This window comes from Salmo trutta, chromosome 3 (assembly GCF_901001165.1).
Source record: "Salmo trutta chromosome 3, fSalTru1.1, whole genome shotgun sequence".
In the NCBI taxonomy this organism is placed as follows: Eukaryota; Metazoa; Chordata; class Actinopteri; order Salmoniformes; family Salmonidae; genus Salmo; species Salmo trutta.
Window position 1 is genome coordinate 22,385,411 of NC_042959.1, and position 22,790 is coordinate 22,408,200.

Consider the following 22,790-nt stretch of genomic DNA (forward strand, 5'->3'; position numbering starts at 1 on the left):
CCTTATTCTGATATTGATTAAAAAAAAAAAATTCTCATCAATCTACACACAATACCCCATAATGACAAAGCAAAAACAGGTTTTTAGAAAGTTTAGCAAATGTATTAAAAATACAAAACAGAAATAGCTTATTTACGTAAGTATTCAGACCCTTTGCTATGAGACTCGAAATTGAGCTCAGGTACATCCTGTTTCCATTTATCATCCTTGAGATTTTTCCCCAAGAACATAGTGGTCTCCATCATTCTTAAATGGAAGAAGTTTGGAACCAACAAGACTCTTCCTAGAGCTGGCCGCTCAGCCAAACTGAGAAATCGGGGGAGAAGGGCCTTGGTCAGGGAGGTGACCAAGAACCCAATGGTCACTCTGACAGAGCTCCAGAGTTCTGCTGTGGAGATGGGAAAACCTTCCAAAAGAACAACCATCTCTGCAGCACTTAACCAATCAGGCCTTTATGGTAGAGTGGCCAGACGGAAGCCACTCCTCAGTAAAAGGCACGTGACACCCCGCTTGGAGTTTGCCAAAAGGCACCTAAAGACTCTCAGACCACGAGAAACAAGATTCTCTGTTCTGATGAAACCAAGATTGAACACTTTGGCCTGAATGCAAAGCGTCACATCTGGAGGAAACCTGGCACCATCCCTACGGTGAAGCATGGTGGTGGCAGCATCATGCTGTGGGGATGTATTTCAGTGGCAAGGGCTGGGAGACTAGTGAGGAGCAAAGTACAAAGATCCTTGATGAAAACCTGCTCCAGAGCTCTCAGGTCCTCAGCCTCTGGCGAAGGTTCACCTTCCAACAGGACAACCACCCTAAGCACACAGCCAAGACAACGCAGGAATGGCTTCGGAACAAGTCTCTGAATGTCCTTGAGTGGCCCAGTCAGAGCCCGGACTTGAACCCAATCGAACATCTCTGGAGAGACCTGAAAATAGCTGTACAGCGACCCTCCCCATCCAACCTGACAGATCTTGAGAGGATCTGCAGAGAAGAATGGGAGAAACTCCCCAAATTCAGGTGTGCCAAGCTTGTGCATTGAAGACTTGAAGCTGTAATCACTGCCAAAGGTGCTTCAACAAAGTGCTCAGTAAAGGGTCTGAATACTTATGTAAATGTGATATCAGGTTTGTTAAATACACTTGCAAAAATGTATAAAAACCTGTTTTTGCTTTGTCATTATAGGGTATTGTGTGTCGATTGATGAGGGGAAAAAACGATTTAATCCATTTTAGAATAAGGGCGTAATGTAACAAAATGTGGAAAAAGTCAAGGGGTCTGAATACTTTCCGAATGCACTGTACACCTTTTAAAAAAAATCAAAACTGTAATCTCTGCACCCAGAACCTGTCACAGTTGTCGTAAGGATTGGACCAAAATGCAGCGGGAATATGTATACTCATCTTCTTTTTATTTTGAAGAAGGAGAAACAAATAAATACGTATACAAAAAAATACAAAAAACGAAACAGTCCTATCAGGTGCACAAACACTAAACAAGGAACAACTACCCACAAAATCCCATAGAAAAACACCACTCTTCAAATCAAAAATCAAATCAAATTTATTTATATAGCCCTTCGTACATCAGCTGAAATCTCAAAGTGCTGTACAGAAACCCAGCCTAAAACCCCAAACAGCAAGCAATGCATGTGAAAGAAGCACGGTGGCTGGGAAAAACTCCCTAGGAAAAACTCCTGAGAAAGGCCAAAAACCTAGGAAGAAACCTAGAGAGGAACCAGGCTATGAGGGGTGGCCAGTCCTCTTCTGGCTGTGCCGGGTGGATATTATAACAGAACATGGTCAAGATGTTAAAATGTTCGTAAATGACCAGCATGGTCAAATAATAATAATCATAGTAGTTGTCGAGGGTGCAACAAGCACGTCCGGTGAACAGGTCAGGGTTCCGTAGCCGCAGGCAGAACAGTTGAAAACTAAATAGGACCTTCAATTAGAAGCAACTAGGAGCAGCTGCTTCCAATTGAAGGTCAACCCCATTAACTAAACATAGAATGAGACATACTAGATAAACATAGAAATATACTAACATAGAACATAGCCCAACAAACCCCGAAACACTCTAAACAAACACACCCCTGCCTCGTCCTGACCAAACTACAATAACAAATAACCCCTTTACTGGTCAGGACGTGACAGAACCAAATAAACTTCTCTATTACTAGTCAATTGTAATGTTTAAGGTTGTCACAAGAAACTATCAAAACGGTGACAAGTCTATTACCAATTCCCATCCACTACTTTGACAAGCCCAGGAACAGGAACACGATGTCCATTGTCAGAAACAACCTTCTCTGGCATCACAACTGTTTACGTCGATGTCGAACAAATGACGCACTGAAACTTGACCATTTCCATAAAAAATACTTATCAGTGCATAAATGCATCCGTACTTCCTTCCTCGCTAAAACAGAACCATTTTCCAGGTCTGAGAAGAATTGGAGGAAAGATGAAAAACTTGACTAATAAGGAAACCACAATTACACAATTATTAGACCAGCTTAGTTCAGTTTGGTTTCCTTTAAAAACACAGGCAGACAGACGAACTGTAGTGGCACACGAAAGATTTATGACCAGCAAAACTGATCCTAGATCTGTGTCAAATGATAAAAGCTACCATTCTAATAACCTGGCTATACACCCAATACAATGTTAAGAATAAAATCCACTAGTGAAACAGGTATTGAGTCAAGGCAATATGTAAAGACATATACAGAGGGTTCTGGATCCCAAAGCTGCTGTCAGCTCCTATACAGCTGATATGTTTGGCACCTTACATTTTTTTTCACTGAACCCTGATACTATACAACATGAAATTGAACAAAGGTTTATCTCCTTGTGCACAATTACACATTGACAGTTCAACTTCTCCTTTTCCAAAGTGTCTGTTCCAGATGATTCTACGCTCATTGACAGTGAGAATTCAAACCTCTTGGGAGCGATCAGCGAGGGAGTTGGATCTTGTAGTTTGATTACACCAGGCACCCTTAATTAAAGTTCAGAAGCCTTGCACATTACACAGGTCTGAGTCAAAGGATTTCTACTGGTGTTGCTTTTTTAAGACGTCTTGTCATGCCCTGGCGAACATTGCAGTAATTTGCAGCCCTTGAATATGTCAAAAACTCCAGCTTTAATATTGCACAGCTAGTTTAAGCCAACTATTTTTTAAGAACCACCCTTCGAACATCAATCATAAAACCCTGAAATGGCTGGTTACAGTCTATTCAAATAAAAATTCCAGAGGAAGTCCTTATAAATTTCCTGATTCCTGACAGGGAGAATAAATTTGAGGTATTATGCAATATAATAAATATTTCGAAATACAAATAATGTAATAGAAATGTATTACATTCTCTGTTTTCTAAACATGGTCTCTAGAAATTAGACAATCTAACCATTGTCATTATATCACCTCAGCTCTCCTATTACTATAGTCACTAAAATAACATTGGTTGTGTCCCATATGGCGCTGGTGAAAAGTATTGCCCTATACCGGGAATATGGTGCCATTTGGAACACAGTATTGATAGTTGCAGAACAGTGTGTTTGGTTAGTAAAGCCGTATAAACGTTACCTGGCGGGGCCACCATTCTCTGCCACTTCTGGAACAGGCATGTCTTCAGACAGTCCCTAGGGCTGAGGTTGTAGGTCTTGTGCCTGGACATGAGCTCCTGCATGGGCTCCAGGATGACACACAGCTGCAGATGATGGAAAAAAACGAACACACACAAACAAACACACACGCAAATGTTAGATTTGGTAGTATAAAAACGCAAATGCATATATAGTACATATACACATTGTTTTCCATGTTGGTGAAGATGGATCTGTAATTGTTGTGTGAGCTTCGCTCTGAAGGGTATCATTTCTACATACTGTATCTGAAACTCTGTATTACAGAATCCAACAAGGAGAATCCTCAAGTGATCTATGAATTCATCACAAAGAGGACACGTGGGCCAGTTTGTCAGTTTAAATAGGTAAGACACTCACAGCTATGTAACTTTCACATGTGGCAAACAGCCTCCCACAACAGTTATCTTCGGCAGCAACAAACATCAAAATGCTCATCCCTGCTGTCACACCAAAGCATTGTCATGCGGGTGCACAGACTTATAGCAACATCAGAACATACACTATACAGTATATACAAAAGTATGTGGACATCCCTTCAAATTAGTGGATTCGGCTATTTCAGCCACACCCGTTGATGACAGGTGTATAAAATTGAGCACACAGCCATGCAATCTCCACAGACAAACATTGGCAGTAGAATGGCCTTACTAAGGAACTCAGTGACTTTCAACGTGGCAACATCATAGAATGCCACCTTTCCAACAAGTCAGTTCGTCAAATTTCTGCCCTGCTAGAGCTGCCCCGGTCAACTGTAAGTGCTGTTATTGTGAAGTGGAAACGTCTAGGAGCAACAACGGCTCAGCCGTGAAGTGGTAGGCTACACAAGCTCACAGAATGGGACCCCCGAGTGTTGAAGCGCATAGCCCGTAAAAATAGTCTGTCCTCAGTTGCAAAGCTCACTACAGAGTTCCAAACTGCACCAGCTCGAGAGGTGTAAAGCTCGCCGCCATTGGACTCTGGAGCAGTGGAAACAAGTTCTCTGGAGTGATGAATCACACTTCACCATCTGGCAGTCCGATGGACGAATCTGGGTTTGGCGAATGCCAGGAGAACTCTACCTGCCTCAAATGCATAGTGCCAACTGTAAAGTTTGGTTGAGGAGGAATAATGTTCTGCCGCTGTTTTTCATGGTTTGGAAAGGGAAATCTTAAAGCTATAGCATACAATGACATTCTAGACGATTCTGTGCTTCCAACTATATGGCAACAGTTTGGGGAAGGCCCTTTCTTGTTTCAGCATGATTAATGCCCCCGTACACAAAGCGAGGTTCACACAGAAATGGTTTGTACTCATACAGGTGTAGGATCTTAATTGGATCACAACTGTTGAAGGAGAACCTTCGAGCAATGCAGGAAATGTAAAATTTGTAGTGTATTTGAGGTTTAAAAGGCTTCTCGAGTTTGTAATTTCCCCTTTTGCCTTACTAAAAATGTATTAACCCATACAAAAATGTCCATTAATTATAAACCACATAATAATTCACATTTCTTGTTGCTGCAGGATTTGTTTTCCTGCTGTAGCAAACTGGCTCAAATTAAGATCCTACATATCTAGGCCTATCAAAACAGACCTGGGTGTGTAAATATTATCAGTTTAGCCTTTTAGATCATAAGGAATAAGATTCACTATTACTACAGATCTATTTCCTAATGCCATTGGACTGTATGCAGGCGAAGAGAACATGCATGTAACACATGTAGCACACTAAGCCCATGTTGTTTCTCTGTTGCTGTCCTCTTGACACGGCTATATCCCCCCTAGCTCAGGGAACAATCCCTGGATTTGACCCTGAAAACAAGTGCTATTTTCAGGTTGAATGGTAGGAAGTCTGCTGCACGACTCTAACACATGGAAAGGCTTAAATACAGTGACCAAAAAAAAAAGCTTGTTTTGACCCTTGGCCAGGAAACCGTCAGTCTCTTTGGAAGAACTGATAGACGGTAGGAAATGCATGGGCGCCTTTTGAAAGACAATAAAGACTCCATTTATGTGAGGAAAGGGCGTATTTTATTTGAACAGCGACACTCTAAGATAGCAAGAGAGAAATCGTTATGGCTCACTGTGATGTGAGGCAGACCGATGATATTTACTCAAAGTACAGTATGAAATTGACCCCACCTCCAAAAGTCGGCCAATTCCTAATTTGCCTCAGAGCCAAGACTAGGATTATTTGCTGAAAAATTACAAGAGGTATTTTGTTTGGAATAAATTAGGTAGGTTGTAGGGTGTCATAAAAATGAAAACTCAAAGGAATAGCCTAGTAGCATTACACTAACGGCCATTAGTGAAATCTCCTATAGGTAATGGATGACATATTGTCATTAACTGGAAAGCACGTCTGTCTGCAAAATTTGAGTTATGTAAAATAACTAAATAATATACTGTAGGTGTGTTATGGCACACACTTCTCCAAAACTACACTCAATATATTCCATATGATCATTCCATATGCTTTCCATAATTATTTTCATGGTATGCTGCAAGGAATCTTAAAAAAACATTAATCCAACAAAATGTTAAGAACGGTCATTCGAAAATCTACCCAAAAGCCCTCTGTCTCTATCTCTGTCTCTCTCTCTCTCTCCCCTCTCTCTCCCTCCCCTCTCTCTACACATTCTTCATAATAAACAGCGGCTAAGCTCTTCGCCGTCTCTCCATGCTGCATTTCACAATTATGAGTCAACAGGGAGCATTCATTAATGTTATGCTAATTTTCTCAATCCAATTAATTCCCTCCCTCTCTCTTTTCTCCCTCACTCTTCTTCTCTTGTTCTCCCATTTGGAAATCGGAGCTGTCACTCAATCTTGGAATGAAAAGCACAAACAAAAGACATCTGAAATACTGACTAATGTATTCTGGTGCAGACTGCTGAGAAGTCCACTAAGTTTATGTTATAAATACACTGAGGACTGGAACCAAAAAGTAAAGAACATACATATAGGTGGATATTCACTGATGCATTTATGTATTCAGATTAAAATAACATATTGTGATAGCTGTCAATACTCTATTATGTATTCAGAATAATATAACATTGTAATAGCTGCCAATACTCTATTATGTATTCAGATTAAAATAACATTTTGTGTTATCTGTCAGTACTGTTTAAATGTATTCAGGTTAAAATAACATTTTGTGATAACTGTCAGTACTGTTTAATGTATTCAGATTAAAATACAATTTTGTGATATCTGTCAGTTCTGTTTTATGTATTCAGATTAATATAACATGTTGTAATAGCTGTCAGTCCTGTTTTATGTCTTCAGATTAAAATAACATATTGTGATAGCTGTCAGTTCTGTTTTATGTATTCAGATTAAAATAAGATATTGTGATAGCTGTCAGTCCTGTTTTATGTCTTCAGATTAAAATAACATATTGTGACAGCTGTCAGTTCTGTTTTATGTATTCAGATTAAAATAACATATTGTGATAGCTGTCAATACTGGTTTATGTATTCAGATTAAAATAACATATTGTGGTAGCTGTCAGTTCTGTTTTATGTATTCAGATTAAAATAACATATGGTGACAGCTGTCAGTACTGTTTTATGTATTCAGATTAAAATAACATATGGTGACAGCTATCAGTACTGTCTGTGAATGGAATTATATTGTATATTCCATCTTGACATTTTATAAATATTCATTTTCAGGTACCTAACAATTACAAATTGTGGAGGGTATGGTATGGTACCTATATCAAGGTGATTGATGGACTGAGTAGTGGTGTGTGTGTGTGTGTGTGTGTGTGTGTGTGTGTGTGTGTGTGTGTGTGTGTGTGTGTGTGTGTGTACGTCTTTGTGAGTGTGTCTATGTGAAAGGAAAAGAGAGAGAGAGAGAGAGAGCAACAGAAAGCAACAGAAAGACCCACACAGACACAGCCAGAGAGAGACAGGACAGAGAGAGACAGAAACAGAAGGACACAGACAGAGACAGCGAGAGACAGAGAGACAGACACAGAGAGACAGAGAGAGACAGCCACAGAGAGACAGAGAGAGACAGAGAGACAGACACAGAGAGACAGAGAGAGACAGACACAGAGACAGAGAGACAGAGAGAGACAGATACAGAAAGACAAACAGGAGGCAGAGAGCTCTTACCCTGAGGTAGTTGAGGGTGAAGTTGGTCAGCCCCATGCGGGTGATGTTTTTGGAGAGCTGTTCCAGAACCTGGGGGTCTTGTGCCTAAGGGTTGAAGGAGGGGGAGCAGGGGGGGCAACATACAGTTTGCATTAATATTAACCACTAATATTAATTTGTTAGAACTCTTTTATATAATAGATGTCTTCAGTCTGAAAATGCTGTGTGTTGGTCTAAACAAAAGACAGATGAGAAGCCTGGCTCTGCTTCCATTCAAAACACACTAATTTCCAGTTGAATCTTGGTGTAGAGAAAGTCAGGAAAGAAGGACGATGGAAAAAGATACATCTAAAAATCGGTTTATGTTAGAGTATGATTTGAAATGTGAAACTAAATATCAATATCAAGACGCCACCTGACTACAGCTTCGTGTTGTGAGAACCTGTGACTCCAAGAGGTGTCAAATACATTCTCAACGATGGTCATCAACAACTACATTCAATACCCATTCAAAAATTCTGTGTCAGAATACACTAGCCTTGAAATACCCACAGAACTGTCCCACTGGGCAGACGTCAGCTCAACGTCTAGTTTTGATTTACATTTGGTTGAGTTGTCAACTAACGTGAATTTAATGTGAAATCCAAAAATTATTTCATAATTTCATTGAATTTAGGTTAAAAGTTGGGTGACAAAAATATGAAATGGGCCTCCCGAGTGGCGCAGCAGTCTAAGGCACTGCATCGCTGTGCTAGAGGCATCACTATAGACCCGGGTTCGATCCCAGGCTGTATCACAACCAGCCGTGATCGGGAGTCCCATAGGCGCACAATTGGCCCAGCGTCGTTCGGGTTAGGGGAGCGTTTGGCCGAGGGGGCTTTACTCATCGTGCTCTAGCGACTCCTTGTGGTGGGCTGGGAGCCTGCAGGCTGACTGAGGTCGTCAGGTGAACGGTGTTTCCTCTGACAAATTGTTGTGGCTGGCTTCTGGGATTAAGTGGGCGGGTGTTAAGAAGCGCAGTTTGGCGGGTCATGTTTCGGAGGACGCATGACTTGACCTTCGCCCCCTGAGCCGGTTGAGAGGTTGCAGCGATGAGACAAGATCAAAATTGGGGAGAAAAAGGGGAGAAAATACAAATCTGTTTTCAAATCCAATCACTTTTCCACATTGATTCAACACCATCACATTTTATATTTTGTATGAAATGATGTGACAACAACATTGATTCATCCAGCTTTTGTCCAGTGGGGTGAAACTATGAAATACCCACAACACGTATTTTTCCAATCCAAAATGTGTGCTTTTACAAGAAATGAATGTTTCAGCAAAAAAAATATGTTTAGAATTTTATAACAAAGCCTGCAAAATGTGTGTGTTTGTGTGCGTGTGAGCACATACATCCATGTGCATGTGTATATGTGTGTATGTGTGTGTTTGTGTCTATGTCTGTGTGTGAATAACTGGGGGCAATGTGCATGCACACACGAACAAGCACAATTGTGTCTGTCTAAATTCAGTCTTCTCACTTCCACTCTCTCTACACTTTTCATTAGTCGAGGCTATGATCAAAAGAGCTAACTCACTTTTACACATCACTCGAATGCCTGTGAAATATCCGTCCAAGGCCCACAATACCCTACTCTCCTGAAATTAGTGGGAATACCCACAGGGGCCAATTTAATCGTGTGTGAATTTCATATAAAGATTTGGCAAAAAGAAGGAGGCAGCCTATTCAGGGAAAACTACTTCTTAAATACACCTTTAGGCCCATGGGGCTGAAGAAAAAGTTTCAGTGTTTCACACTTCGAGGTAGGTGTGTTTAGGTTATGATAGGTGACATGCAGACAGGGAATGTATTTGATGCAAACATATTCATGATATTAGAGTATGACTAGAGTATGACTGTGCACTACTGAATATAATATACTATGTATAACGTATGGAACTATGACAACCTATAAGTTGCTCACTTCACCATTCCCTCCGTGTGACTATTATGTTCATTACACTGGAATTAAACAGATTATTCATTTGACCTTGTTTTTTTTTTTTGCTCAGGCAAGGGCCCTCTTTCATCCAAGCCTTCCTTTGATGTCTGCAAATAAATTGGTTTATAAAATCCCTCCAAATTGGGACACTTTCCAAACTGCTTTGTATAGCTTTTAAATTCATATGCTTATGAATAGCGTCTAAGTGTCTTGGTGGAGTTGGGCCACTTAAGAGCCCGAGGAAGAGGATTCTCATTAACATTCGAGAATAGGATACACCTGGATGGAAAATGGGTGAGTGGTGGTTGGCGCATGTTGATGATGTCAAACCATAGAGTTGGATAGAGGGTATATGTTTGCATCTTGCCATAATGGCTTCTGTGACAGCATGGGCATCACCTTCTATCCAGCATGGTCATCACCCTCTATGCAGCATGGGCATCACCCTCTATCCAGCATTGACATCACCCTCTATCCAGCATAGGCATCACCCTCTATCCAGCATAGGCAGCACCACCTATCGCCGTGCAGTCGGCCCATGTTGATGATGTCACACCACTCACGTGCATGGCCAGGATGCTGCGGGGGATGAGTTCTCGGTATTGCCGGATGGTGAAGTGCCAGGTCTTGATCCTCATGAGGTCGTCAAAGGCAAATTCAAGAATCAGTCGGCCCTCTGTGCATACCTGTCCAACATCAAAGATGGGGAACACTTTATCTGAAGGGGGTATACATAAAGGCATTCATAACACCTGGATGAGAACAGGCATGACACCTTTCTGAGTCTTGTAGTATCATTCATAACAACCTTTGTAACAAATGTAGGCCTATAGTATTCAGCTTCATTCAAGAGCGCTTTTCAAAATAAAAGGCCCTTAGTATACAGTATAGTACGGTTTACATCACCTTCAAAATAATTCCCCATATTGATGTATTTCTTTTACGATCAGTCATTTTAAGCTAGCTGGCACGCGGCCGTCTGTTTATTTGGGTAATCATTACAGGGATCGATTCTTAATGCTCAGCAGGATGTCATTCACTTTGGAATACGTTGAAGTTGTTTGGAATTGGGCAGACTATTATTTACTCTGTCCTTATTCAGCTGGTCTGTCCTTGTTCCTCTCATTCCTCACACTCTCTTGAAGATGATGTTGAGAGGAGTGTGTTTACGGCAGAGACACAAGAACTTTGGGTCAGAGAGAGTTGCCAATTATGAGAGAGAGAGAGAAAGACAGAGGAAGAGTGTGCAAGAGAGCGAGAGAGAGAAAGAGAGAGAAATGGAAAGTGTGCGAGAGAGAGAGAGATTGTATGTGTGTGGACGAGTATGAGAGAGCCAGAAAAAACACACACACATTCGCCCCTTTAGCCGAATTCAGTGTTGTCAGGGCTCTTGCAGTTCCCAATGTTTCGTTGCCGTGGCAACCGGAGGGAGGGATAGAGCGCGCAGCAAAAAAAAAAAAATCAGCTGATTAGTTGGCATGGCAACAGAAAAGATGTAATCCCACCAGACACTCTAATCAATGCCCCCAGCACAGATGGTCTCCCGAGGATCAACAAGAAAGAGGCTGGCGGGCATACAGGCCTGGTCACGTGGTATCACTCCGCCATACTGGAAAAAAGAAAAAGTAGAGAAAAGGGGAATATTTTTTCCTCTACTAGCTCCTACCATTGAATATATGATTTAGGGCGTTCTGGGGATGTAGTATAGTCTATGCTACTTGGCTAAAATGTGACGATGTTTCTGTGTGCCTTGATAGTGTATTCATGAGTTATTCTTACTATTGGGATTAAGAGTCGGAACTACTTTTTGATAGTTATCGAGCTTAACGGTTAGTCGTTGGAGGGATGCTGTTCAGGCCGATAATGTGTGTTTTTAGATAGATTAATGCGGATTAGACAGAAGTAATGTTTTAAAAAATAATCATAAGTGTTTAATGGACAATGGAAAGGGCTTTCATTCTAGTTTGAAAATGATTCCAGCTGCTTCTCATACTATTGACCTCCAGCCACAGTGCAAAAGTATGAGTTGAATAATACTGGCTACAGAGCTAAGTGAAATTCTGTATCGCTTCCATTGGTATTAACACAAAGACCTACACATGCAAAAATATTTTTTTAAACATCATGAAACCTTTTCACGGGAGTTAAATAAACTACACAGATTGTTTGCCTCTGGGGGTACACTTGAGCCAAAAGGGGTCCCCTAAATGGACAGAAAGATTGTCCAGAAGAAATGTATGAATATTATATCATATGTGTACATAAACTGTACAGCAAACATTCAAGCCAAAATGTGATGGATACAATTAAAAACGACACCTCTATGATATTGGTTGGCTAAAGTGGCTTGTTAACAAAACCTTTAGTCTTACAACACGACACTTCACAGGACAGTACAAAAAGTACGGCAACGGATGAAAATCCCGGTCAATAAAAACACTGTCCATAAAAAGGTAAGGCCCCTTGGAGGGTCCCCATTGATTTAAGATGCCTGTAATAAATCTTGTGCACATTCGCTTAGCTAAGGGATCTCAACCACATATTCTGAGAGTAACACAGCATCCCATCATTCTCTACTGTATAAGATGCAACTGTAGGCCAAATTCATAATGGATTAGGTTTATATATCAATATTACTGAAAGATTATTCATTATGAATAAGGGCATAATAGAGCATTAATAACACATCTGTTACATGTAGTTACATTATAAAACATCATACATTCATTATCTATTAGGCTGTAATACAATTAATAACAGGAAATACATTCTATAGTCAAGTGTTCATTGTATTAGGCTGTAATATACCATTATTACACTGATATTATGTACCAATTCATCAACCATATCAATTAAATTCAATTAGCCTTTTGCTTAAACAGTTTACACAAAAAACAAATTAAAATTAAACAGAGAGAGATAGAATCAGTGCCTGATCAACTAGGCTGACTCTTTTTCTTCTGTCCCCACAGGTAGCGATGGTCCACTGGGCTACAGTAACAAGGACCTTAGCCCAGATGCTACGATGCTACATCCACAGAGCCCCCACCTGGTTCTTCTGTCCCCACAGGTAGCAAGGGCCCAATGGGCTACAGTAACAAGGACCTGGGCCCCGATACTACGATGCTACATCCACAGAGCCCAGGTATAGTAGGACCTGCTGGGTGTTGAATGGAGGTGCTGGGACACCATAGGGATACAGCAGGGGGTACCATCATCCAAAAACCGACACTCCCACCTCACACGCACACACACACATGCACACACACACAAACACACACACATACTTCGGGTTTACACATCCAGATTACTCCCAGTGGGATTGCGGGGGCTTTTCCCTCTGGGATAGGGAAGCAGCCCGGGAATGATTTCTCCAGGGATGAGGAATGGGGGGATGGAGGGAGGGGGGTGGAGGAGAGGGAAGAGGGAGGAGGGTGGAGGAGAGGGAAGAGGGAGTGAGGTAGAGAGCTCATTGAGATTCAGCGCTCCAGAGCCAGAAGCCTGGATGGAAGCTCCCGGAACGTGCTCGGTTAGTGGAATTTATTTTAATGAACAAAATTTCCCCTTCCTGATTTTGTTAAAGCTTGAATGGGGTGGTTGGTTGAGAAAATGTCACTGCAATGAAAAAAGGGTTCCAAAAGGGTTCTTCGGCTGTTCCCATAGGAGAAAGGGTTCTACATGGAACCCAAAAGTTTTCTACCTGGAACCAAAAATGGTTCCCCTATGGGGACAGCCGAAGAACCCTTTTGGAACCCTTTTTTCTAAGAGTGTATGGTATACACCTAACATGGTGGCCAGGTTTTATGATAACACTGTATTGTGGGTAAAATTGGGCCAGCCTTAAAATCATGGTGTGTGCTTCAATGCAGTGTTCATTCAGGGCACAAGGAATTTCTGTAGCTATTCTCGCTAGCATGAGCCTCACTTTAAATTCAAAAGACAGCCTGCAGAACCAGATTCCAATGCAGTTTACCATCTGAATCAAGTAATGCTAGATACTCCTGTTAAGAGACACGCCCAACATGCAGTATATTCTCTTCAGCTTTGTGAAAAATTATTTTATAAATGTAAAAAAATATACTCTTATGGCATAGGTACGAACTTGAAATAAATATTTCAATTTGATAGTGAACTTCATAAAATCACATAAGACCTTGGTGTTTTGGTCACAATGACTGCCTTGCATTGTATACAGCCTTGCATAAGTCACAAAGACTACCATACAGATACAGGAAAAAGTAGTCATGGCAGGGGCTGAACAGGGTATAACATCACGTTTGCCAACATGGTCTCATAGACTAGATGTAACATAGTAAATGAAAATCCGGGATGCTGAAATTAGTATGATATGTTACGTTTGGTATGGTTACATAAGACAGAAGGTTACTTAAAGGAGAATTTCCATATTTGTGAAATAATCTAAAATGTTTTATGTAAATGGTTTGTTATAGAAGGGTCCTGACACTTTTGGCTTGTTTTTGAGAAACTTATCCCAGCTGCAATTCACTTCCTCATCGCTCGTTGTGCAGTATCAGGGATCAATCTACATCACTATACTGAGAGCGTGTCCATTTCTAAAAGTACATATTTAGGTGTTTTTGGAGCTTGTCTTTTGCGTGCCGTGATACTGTACAACGTGCAATGAGGCTTGGGAAAGGTTCTCAAAAACAAGCCGAATCACAAAAAAGGATGTGCGTATAATGCGAATGTCTAGCAACCCAAAAGTTGAGAGTTCAAATCTAATCAACTTTAGCATTTTAGCTAATTACCAACTTCACAACTACTTACTACTTTTTAGCTACTTTGCAAATACTTAGCATGCTAGCTAATCCTTCCCCTAACCTTAATCCTTTAACCTCACTCCTAACCTTAACCCTAACCCCTAGCCTAGCTAACGTTAGTTACAACAAATTGGAACTTGTAACATACCATACGTATTGCAATTTCATAACATAGTTACACATTGAAATTCGGAACATATCATACAAACTGAAATTCGTAACTTATCATATGAATAGTAATTCATAACATATCATGCCAAATGGATGATGGACATCCACAAAAACATACCATTCTAAATGGAGTGTCCACGGATTTACATGCAGAATAATGCTCTCCAAAAAAAAGGAAATGCTTTTTAACTATGTGATTAAATGAGTCTGTTTTCAACAAATTGACTGTTTTAGACTATTGTATTTTGAGAAAATAAATGTGAAATAAATGTGAAATCACTACTGAGTGAATGAACAAAATCATTTTGGAACAAACGCTTCCAGACATTTAAATTCTCTGTCGAAATCAATGTGTTAAAAACACAATTCATGACCTAATGGTTAAAGTTACCGCTTGTAAATCAGAATATTGGGCTTTCGCCTCCGGAGATATTTTGACTTCATCCTATGGCAAAGTTTCCCAAACTCAGTCTTGGGCCCCCCCTGGGTGCACATTGTGGTTTTTGTCTTAACACTACACAGCTGATTCAAATAACCTATTCATCATCAAGCTTTGATTATTTGAATCAGCTGTGTAGTGCTAGGGCAAAAACCAAAACGTGAACCCAGGGTGGGCCCCAGGACCAAGTTTGAGAAACCTTGCCCTACAGTACTGCCCAGCGACACAGTGATTTATGGCAAAGTGGTGGATTGTGGGCATGCGCCTGTCATGGAGAAATGCAAACACCATCTGGTTGACAGAGCGCTGGGCCATCGCTATGCGCTTGTTGATGTCCTCCTCCCACTGGAACATCCAACTCCTCAGCTGCGTCATGTCAGAGTAGACCACCGTTGTCCCAGGGAACATTCGGATGGACTACCTCCAAATCAACTCTCATCTGACACACCAGGGCTGTCCCCTCAGTGTGTCCCAAGTCGTTTCCACTGAGGTGGATGAATATGATATATTCACGATCACACCTCGCCTTGGCGAGAGAGAATATTTCAAAACCCTTTCATTGAGAACAGCTCATCCATATTTCACACTCCTGTAGTCATCTATCCAGCTCCATTGTTTAATCGAATGGTAAATATTTGCTTCAGTCTTTGTTTCCTTGCTCTCGCCAATTTGCTTTGAGCAATGATCAGTAGGATTATGAGCTGGGATCTTATCAATAAATAAAACCAATAAAACCCACAACATTGTAAGGGTTCACAAGGAGAGCACGTGTTAAACTGTATAATAATGTTACATAATCACCTTCCATGGAAATTAAAATAAATGTTAAAAAAAATCCCATTAAAAACTAAAACAAATATGTTATAGGTGAGAATAGGAATTGGTCTAAAGCCGAAAAAGTAAGGAAATTCACATTAGCGGCACAATGCCTATTCCACCCATGCTCTACCAAGGTTTTCCAGCACACAGCTTTGAGCTACTACAGTATGTTGGTATTGTACTTCAAACTATGTGTAGGCAGGTTGCTTAGGATTCAAACCTTGTCAAACAACCTAATTCATACTCAGAGGGATAATGGACTTTACAGTGTCCTGCTTTTACAATTATGTACACTGGTGTATATATATATATATATATATATATATATATATATAGTAGCAGGTTCAAGGGTGTGGGATTTCCACGTCACCAAGTTCAATAACCAAACACGCACAAGGAGCACAACTAGAATGCAAATGGGGAGTTTATTAGGGAGTTTTGCACACTGGGGAAAAGAGGGGAATTCACCAACCATTTCACAGTCCACAATCTGTTCTCGTTGTCCGTTCCGTTCTCCAGAGGTAATCCTAAAACTCGGGTCCTCAGCCAAACCGGTTCGGTACACAGTGGGGGTAATCAGACAGTCCAGGTCACAACGGGAAATCACACAGATATTTCTCTCTTCATAACACACGCTTCCTCTCCGTTCTCTGCCCCTTTGTGCAGGCCGCTTCCTCCTTTATCCCCAAGTACTCCCTGGCTTAATGAGCCACAGGCTCACGTTGTTGGGGCAGGAAGTCCATATAAGGCGGTCCAGCTCCCTAGAGCATCCCTCCTGGAGAGGGCATCGGCATTTCCATGGGCTGTACCTGATCTGTGGACGACAGAGGAAACAAAGAGCTGTAAGGATAGGAACCAGCGGGTGACCCGGGCGTTACTGTCCTTATTCCGTGACATCCAAACCAGTGGTGCATGGTCCGTAACGAGGGTGATGTGCCGTCCCAATAAGTAATAATTCAGCGTCTCCAGCGCCCACTTGATCACTAGACATTCTTTCTCCACAGTGGAAAACTTTGTTCCCGTGGCAACAGCTTCCGGCTAATGTACATGACTGGGTGTTCCTCACCTTCTTGTAGATGTGATAGGACGGCACCCTCCCCTATTTCGGATGCATCGGTTTGTACCACCAGTGGTTTGGAGAAGTCTGGGGTCACCAGCATGGGTCCAGAACACAGTACTCCCTTTAGGTCCTAGAAGGATTTTTCCGTCCCCTCGGTCCACGTCACCTGGGCGGGCAGACGGCTCCTGGTCAGATTGTCAGGGAGCTGGCTTGGGAGGGAAAGTGGGGAATAAATCTCCGGTAGTAACTAGTCAACCCCACAAACGTGCGTACCTGCTTCTTGGTGAGGGGGTGGGGTCAGTCCCGAATCGCCTCCACTTTCTTCACCTGGGTTTGACACATCCCCTCCCAATCGTGTACCTCAGCCTACTGCAGGCCGAGCCGACATTTCTTTGGGTTCGCTGTTAGCCCCGCCTCCCGTAAGGCCTGCAGTACCGCGCTCACCTGGTTTAGATGTGTCTCTCACTTGCTTCCATGGATCACAATATCATCGATGTAGGCTGCCGCGTACTCACGATGGGGACAGAGAATCTGGTCCATCAACCTCTGGAAGGTGGCCGGGCCCCATGCAGCTTCTTGTAATGGAACAGCCCGTCAGGGGTGGTGAAAGCAGTATTCGCTCGTGCCTCGGGAGCTAAGAGCACCTGCCAATAACCCTTCGTCAGGTCGAGCGTGCTGATAAATCGGGCGGTCCCTAGCCGTTCGATTAATTCATCAATTCGGGGCATGGGGTAGGATTCGAACTTTGAGATTTCATTTACCTTTCTAAAATCATTACATAAGTGAATAGTGCTGTCTGGTTTCGGCACAAACACTACGGGGCTACACCACTCACTATTCGACTCTGCGATTATATCAGCATTCAACATCGTTTTTACCTCAGTCCTGATAGCCTCTTTGCCTCCGGTATGCGGTAGGGTCTCAACTCCACATTTTTCCTGGTTTCGGTGATGATGCTGTGCTGTACCAGATTGGTGTGTCCTGATTCACTGGAGAACATTTCCTGGTTCCGGCAGACCAACTCCCTCAACTCCTGATTCTGTGCTCTGCTCAGCTGCTCCCCCAGTGGCACCTTCGCCGGCATGGTCTCTGTGGTAGCCTTCTTTGGTGAAATAGAGTAGAGTACATCACGTGCATTCCCATTCTTTAGCAAATTCACATGGTAAATCTGGGTCAGATGCCTACGTCCCGGCTGTCTGACCCTATAGTTAACTTCACCCACCTTCTCAAGGACTTCGTATGGCCCGTTCCATTGGGGCAAAAACGTACATTCTGAGGTGGGGACTAACACCAACACTTTGTCTCCTGGCTAGAAGTCCCTTTGTTGTGCCCCTCTGTTGTACACCCGTGCATGGGCCTCCTGGGCCTCCAGCATATGTTCCCGTACCAGGGACCACAGAGTTGCCATCCGGTCTCTCATGTCTTCCACGTGCTCCAACATGGTCCGGTGGGGCGATGGTTGCTGTTCCCAGGCTTCTTTAGCCACGTCCAGCAGTCCTCTGGATCGTCTCCCGTACAGGAGTTCGAAGGGAGAGAATCCTGTTGACGCTTGGGGCACTTCTTGGATCGAAAACATCAGGTAGGGTAGCAGATGATCCCAATTCTTTCTGTCTGCCTCATCACCTTCTTTAGCATCTGTTTCAGGGTTCGTTTGAATCTTTCCACCAACCCATCAGTCTGCGGGTCATACACTGAGGTGCGCAACTGGGTTATTTTCATTAGTTTGCATAGATCCTTCATTATTCACGACATGAAGGGGGTGCCCTGGTCGGTCAATATCTCGTTGGGGATGCCTACTCGGGAGAACAGCATGACTCACGTGTGATTCCTTGGTGGCCATGGTGTGCAGGAGAATTGCTTCCGAGTACCTGGTGGCATAATCCAGAATCACCTCAGTTGCCCTCGGTTGCTCTTGGGTAGAGGTCCTACCAGGTCCATTGCAATCCTGCTGAAAGGGACTGAAATAATGGGTAGGGAAATTAAGGGGCTGCGAAAGTGGTTTTGGTGCCACCTGCTGGCACTCCGGGCAACTGCGGCAGTAATCTTCCACTGCTCTCTTCACCACCGGCCAGTAAAATCGTGCCTTGATCCTGTCTGAGGTCTTCTCCACCCCTAGATGAGCCCCAAGAAGGTGGGAGTGCGCCAAAAGTTCAATAACCAAACACGCACAAGGAGCACAACTAGAATGCAAACGGGGAGTTTATTAGGGAGTTTTGCACACTGGGTAAAAGAGGGGAATTCACCAGCCATTTCACAGTCCACAATCTGTTCTCGTTGTCCGTTCTGTTCTCCAGAGGTAATCCTAAAACTCGGGTCCTCAGCCAAATCGGTTCGGTACACAGTGGGGGTAATCAGATAGAAAACACGATCCTATTTGAGACACAAGTGGTTCTGAGCTTAATTCAATATTACACAAGTAAGCTAACAGTTACAGAAATCAGGAATGCAGACAGGCTCTACCTATCTGAGCTACTGTGTCCAACACACCACCACCTATTGTTATGTTGGGCACCAATTTACCAAAAAAGGATGTTATTATGATAATAAAAATTCAATTACATGTTTTGCTAATATAGGCATGGACCACATTACTATAAGGCAAAACATCTCAATCATGCCTGATGGGCTGGTAAGTATTAAAAGCAAAGCATTTAAAAGCAAAGCACCTTTCATTTATAAAAGAAAAGCATGAAATGTTAGCATAATGGGATAATGTCTTACTGTGGTGTGTGGAGAATACAATACTTTACAAATCATATTATTGTGGAAGCACCTTCTCTAAGAGTTCTCTAAGAGTATGAATTAGGCTGTTTGAGAAGGTTTGAATCCTAAGCAACCTGCCTACACATAGTTTGAAGTACAATACCAACATACTGTAGTAGCTCAAAGCTGTGCTGGAAAACCTTGGTAGAGCATGGGTGGAATAGGCATTGTGCCGCTAATGTGAATTTCCTTTCTTTTTTGGCTTCAGACCAATGCCTATTCTCACTTAAAAAGTTGTTTTTTTGTTTTTAATTGTGTACAGCATTGCATAAGTTACAATGACAGCTTTGCATATATTTGTTTAACTAGGCAAGTCAGTTAAGAACAAACTCTTATTTACAATGACGGCCTAGGAACAGTGGGTTAACTGACTTGTTCATGGGCAGAACGACAGATGTTTACCTTGTCATCTGGGGGATTCGATCTAGCAACCTTTCAGTTTCTGGACCAACACTCTAACCAGTAGGCTACCTGCCACCCCAAATTACACGGGTTAGGACCGCGGCGGACCGCCCATTAGGGCGTTAGGGGCGGTGGCCCACTTGGGATTGGTAATTTATTACAATTTTTACTGTATATTATAGAATTCATGGATTATGGATTATGTTTTAAATTCTCATAAAAGTGCGGTAAATATGTACATTTTCCTGTTTCAAAAATATATTGTTCAAAACAAGCTGTAGTTACCTACTATTCTGCCCCTTAGTGACTGCCAGCAGCAGCAGCTCCACCTCCGTGGGTGCACATGCCATGCCAACATTGCTTGGACTTTTTTGCTATGAGGGGAGCTGCCCCAATGAAATTGCAGGATACTATAGCATAAATTACAACCGTACAAAGTAAATGGACCGTCCTTAGGCACTCAAATGTGCGTCTGCTCAGTCAGAACTTCTGGGTCTGCTCTAGTCTCCTCCCAATGAGTCTCTCGTGCAGGACGGCTTTTTTCCGCACTTGAGACTAGATCTGCTCTATCAGGTACAGATGGTGCTAAAGCAAAAAGCTAATTATAATTAACTTGTGAATAAATAATCATAACAGCCATGGAAGCCTGGGACCTGATAAACCGGACAACTACATCCAACAAGAGTCGAAGGACAGAGGGATACACTAGCTAGAACCTTCTCATTGTGTATCCGGTAGGACAAAAAAGCATGGCCAATTTTGTTCACCCCCATGTTGTTCATAATGTTCTATTGTAGGTGACAAGGCAACATGTTGCGTGGACTAAAACATCATAACACCTTGTGTATCACAAAGCTAGATCAAATTAATTAGCCAGCTACAGTTATTTTGAGAAACATTGAGAAATAGTTTGAAATATTTTTTGGTCAAATTAACCAGTTATCTATCTTTGATAGCTTGTAGCTTGCTAGCTAGTTAGCTCCCATGCCAATTTCAAGTCTTTCTAAACTAATATCTGACTAACTCGGAAATACGAAGTTATGAAAGTTAACTGGCTAGCACACCATGCTTTGTGATACTATCCTAGCTAGCTATCCCGAGTTAGATAATGTGTTTTCACTTATTGTATCTGAATGCTTATTGCGTTCTCCCTGGTGAACTCGTTCGTTCATGAGCTGGCTGCTTGTTCTAAATAGTATAATCTAATCTGTTAAAAACAGTGGTAGCATGTGCAGCAGTGGTTGCAAAAGTGAAATAGGTGTATTTATATTGTTGTTCAAATGCACAGATCGCTTTATATATCTAGTTCAAAAACGTGGCATCATATTTCTGTCATGCTGCTTTGTTGACAACTCCAACCACCTGGCGCCCTGGGTATTCAGCCAATCAGCTGCAGCCCCTGGGTTAGGATTACAGACCTTACCTTTGTAAACATTGGTTTCCCATACTGGGTGACCATGGTGCACTGATCACAGTCCACAGTGATGCAGGAGTTGTGGAAAGACTCCTTGGAGTGTTTGAGGATGTAGTACAGGTCAGTGACTCCTCCCTCAAACACTGTGCTGAAGTAGCGCGGGATGAGCGTTCGTCCGATAGCTGAGAAAAATCAAAAAAAGAGAGTGGAAATTATTCATAGTTGAAATATGAGACTAAAGTAGTGAAGGGTGAGTGTCTGTCCAATTTAAAAGAGGGAAAAAGAGGAAAAATACATCATTTGCTCATCAAGTAATTGATTCATTTGTAGACTTGAGTTTTTAACAAACTAGCTTTTGTAGGATAGCCATGCTCTATTATAATGTGTAGGTACCTGACAAAGACCTATAGGTGAATGGACAGTGTTACACCATGTACCTATATGCTAACTGGTTTTAGTCATTACTGATCTGCTTTCCTTTGTCTAGTTGTGAAGTGTCCACACAGTAACAAAACATTTGTTTTGCAAAATACAGGTTCCTTTACTTGTTTGCCTGTTTAGTGAGGGATTGATTCCAAGCAATCAAAACCTGGACAGACTGGTGCTAAAGCTACAGGAAAGCTGTAAATGTTTACTAGAGAATGCTAAAAGAAGTCAAAGCGCAGGAACGGCGTGGATTTAGAGTTTGACAAAAACAAGAGAAAGAGAGAGAGAGAGAGAGCACGGGAGGAAGAAGAATGTCAGTGTCTTTTGCCCTCAGGCTTCCTTTCTTCTCTTCCCTCTGTTCTCTGTCAACTAGTTATCTGTTTAAAGGGATATAATGGAGGATATGAAAGGACGATGCTTTAGGATACACTGTGACTTTATGCAAAACAGACAGGATATCTCTTCATCACGATATCACAAAACTATATTTCTTCATCACATTATCAGCTTGTCTGGGAAGTGAATGTGTAACAAGGAAAGGAGACAATGTATCTACAATAAATTATACTGTAGATACTTGTTTGTGTTTATGTTCGAAGCGGCCATGTTGGAAAGGAGAATGGCAAAATATGAGTTCTTATTTGTGTTTGGGTTCCAAAGGAGCCATTTTGGAAAAGAGAAAAAAGACAAAAGACTAAGAGAGAGAAGAATCTGAATTTCCACTTTTGAATAAAAAAAGCCCTGCATGTTGGAAATCTATCATCCTACTCTCTCTCCCTCTGTGAAACAAGCTTG

General features: G+C 42.0%; 1 protein-coding gene across 5 annotated transcripts in view; it reads right to left on the reverse strand.

Annotated features, from left to right (window-relative positions):
* Positions 1–22,790, reverse strand: part of LOC115170530 (LIM domain-binding protein 2) — a 101,203-nt gene that overhangs the window by 14,931 nt on the left and 63,482 nt on the right. For all 5 annotated transcript variants that reach the window (XM_029726777.1, XM_029726750.1, XM_029726787.1 and 2 more), the window contains exons 3-6: positions 21,579–21,751; positions 10,284–10,406; positions 7,754–7,837; positions 3,589–3,712 (exon numbers count right to left, since the gene is read on the reverse strand). In XM_029726777.1, the coding sequence (XP_029582637.1) occupies positions 3,589–3,712; positions 7,754–7,837; positions 10,284–10,406; positions 21,579–21,751 (504 nt within the window). The remainder of the gene's footprint in view (positions 1–3,588; positions 3,713–7,753; positions 7,838–10,283; positions 10,407–21,578; positions 21,752–22,790) is intronic.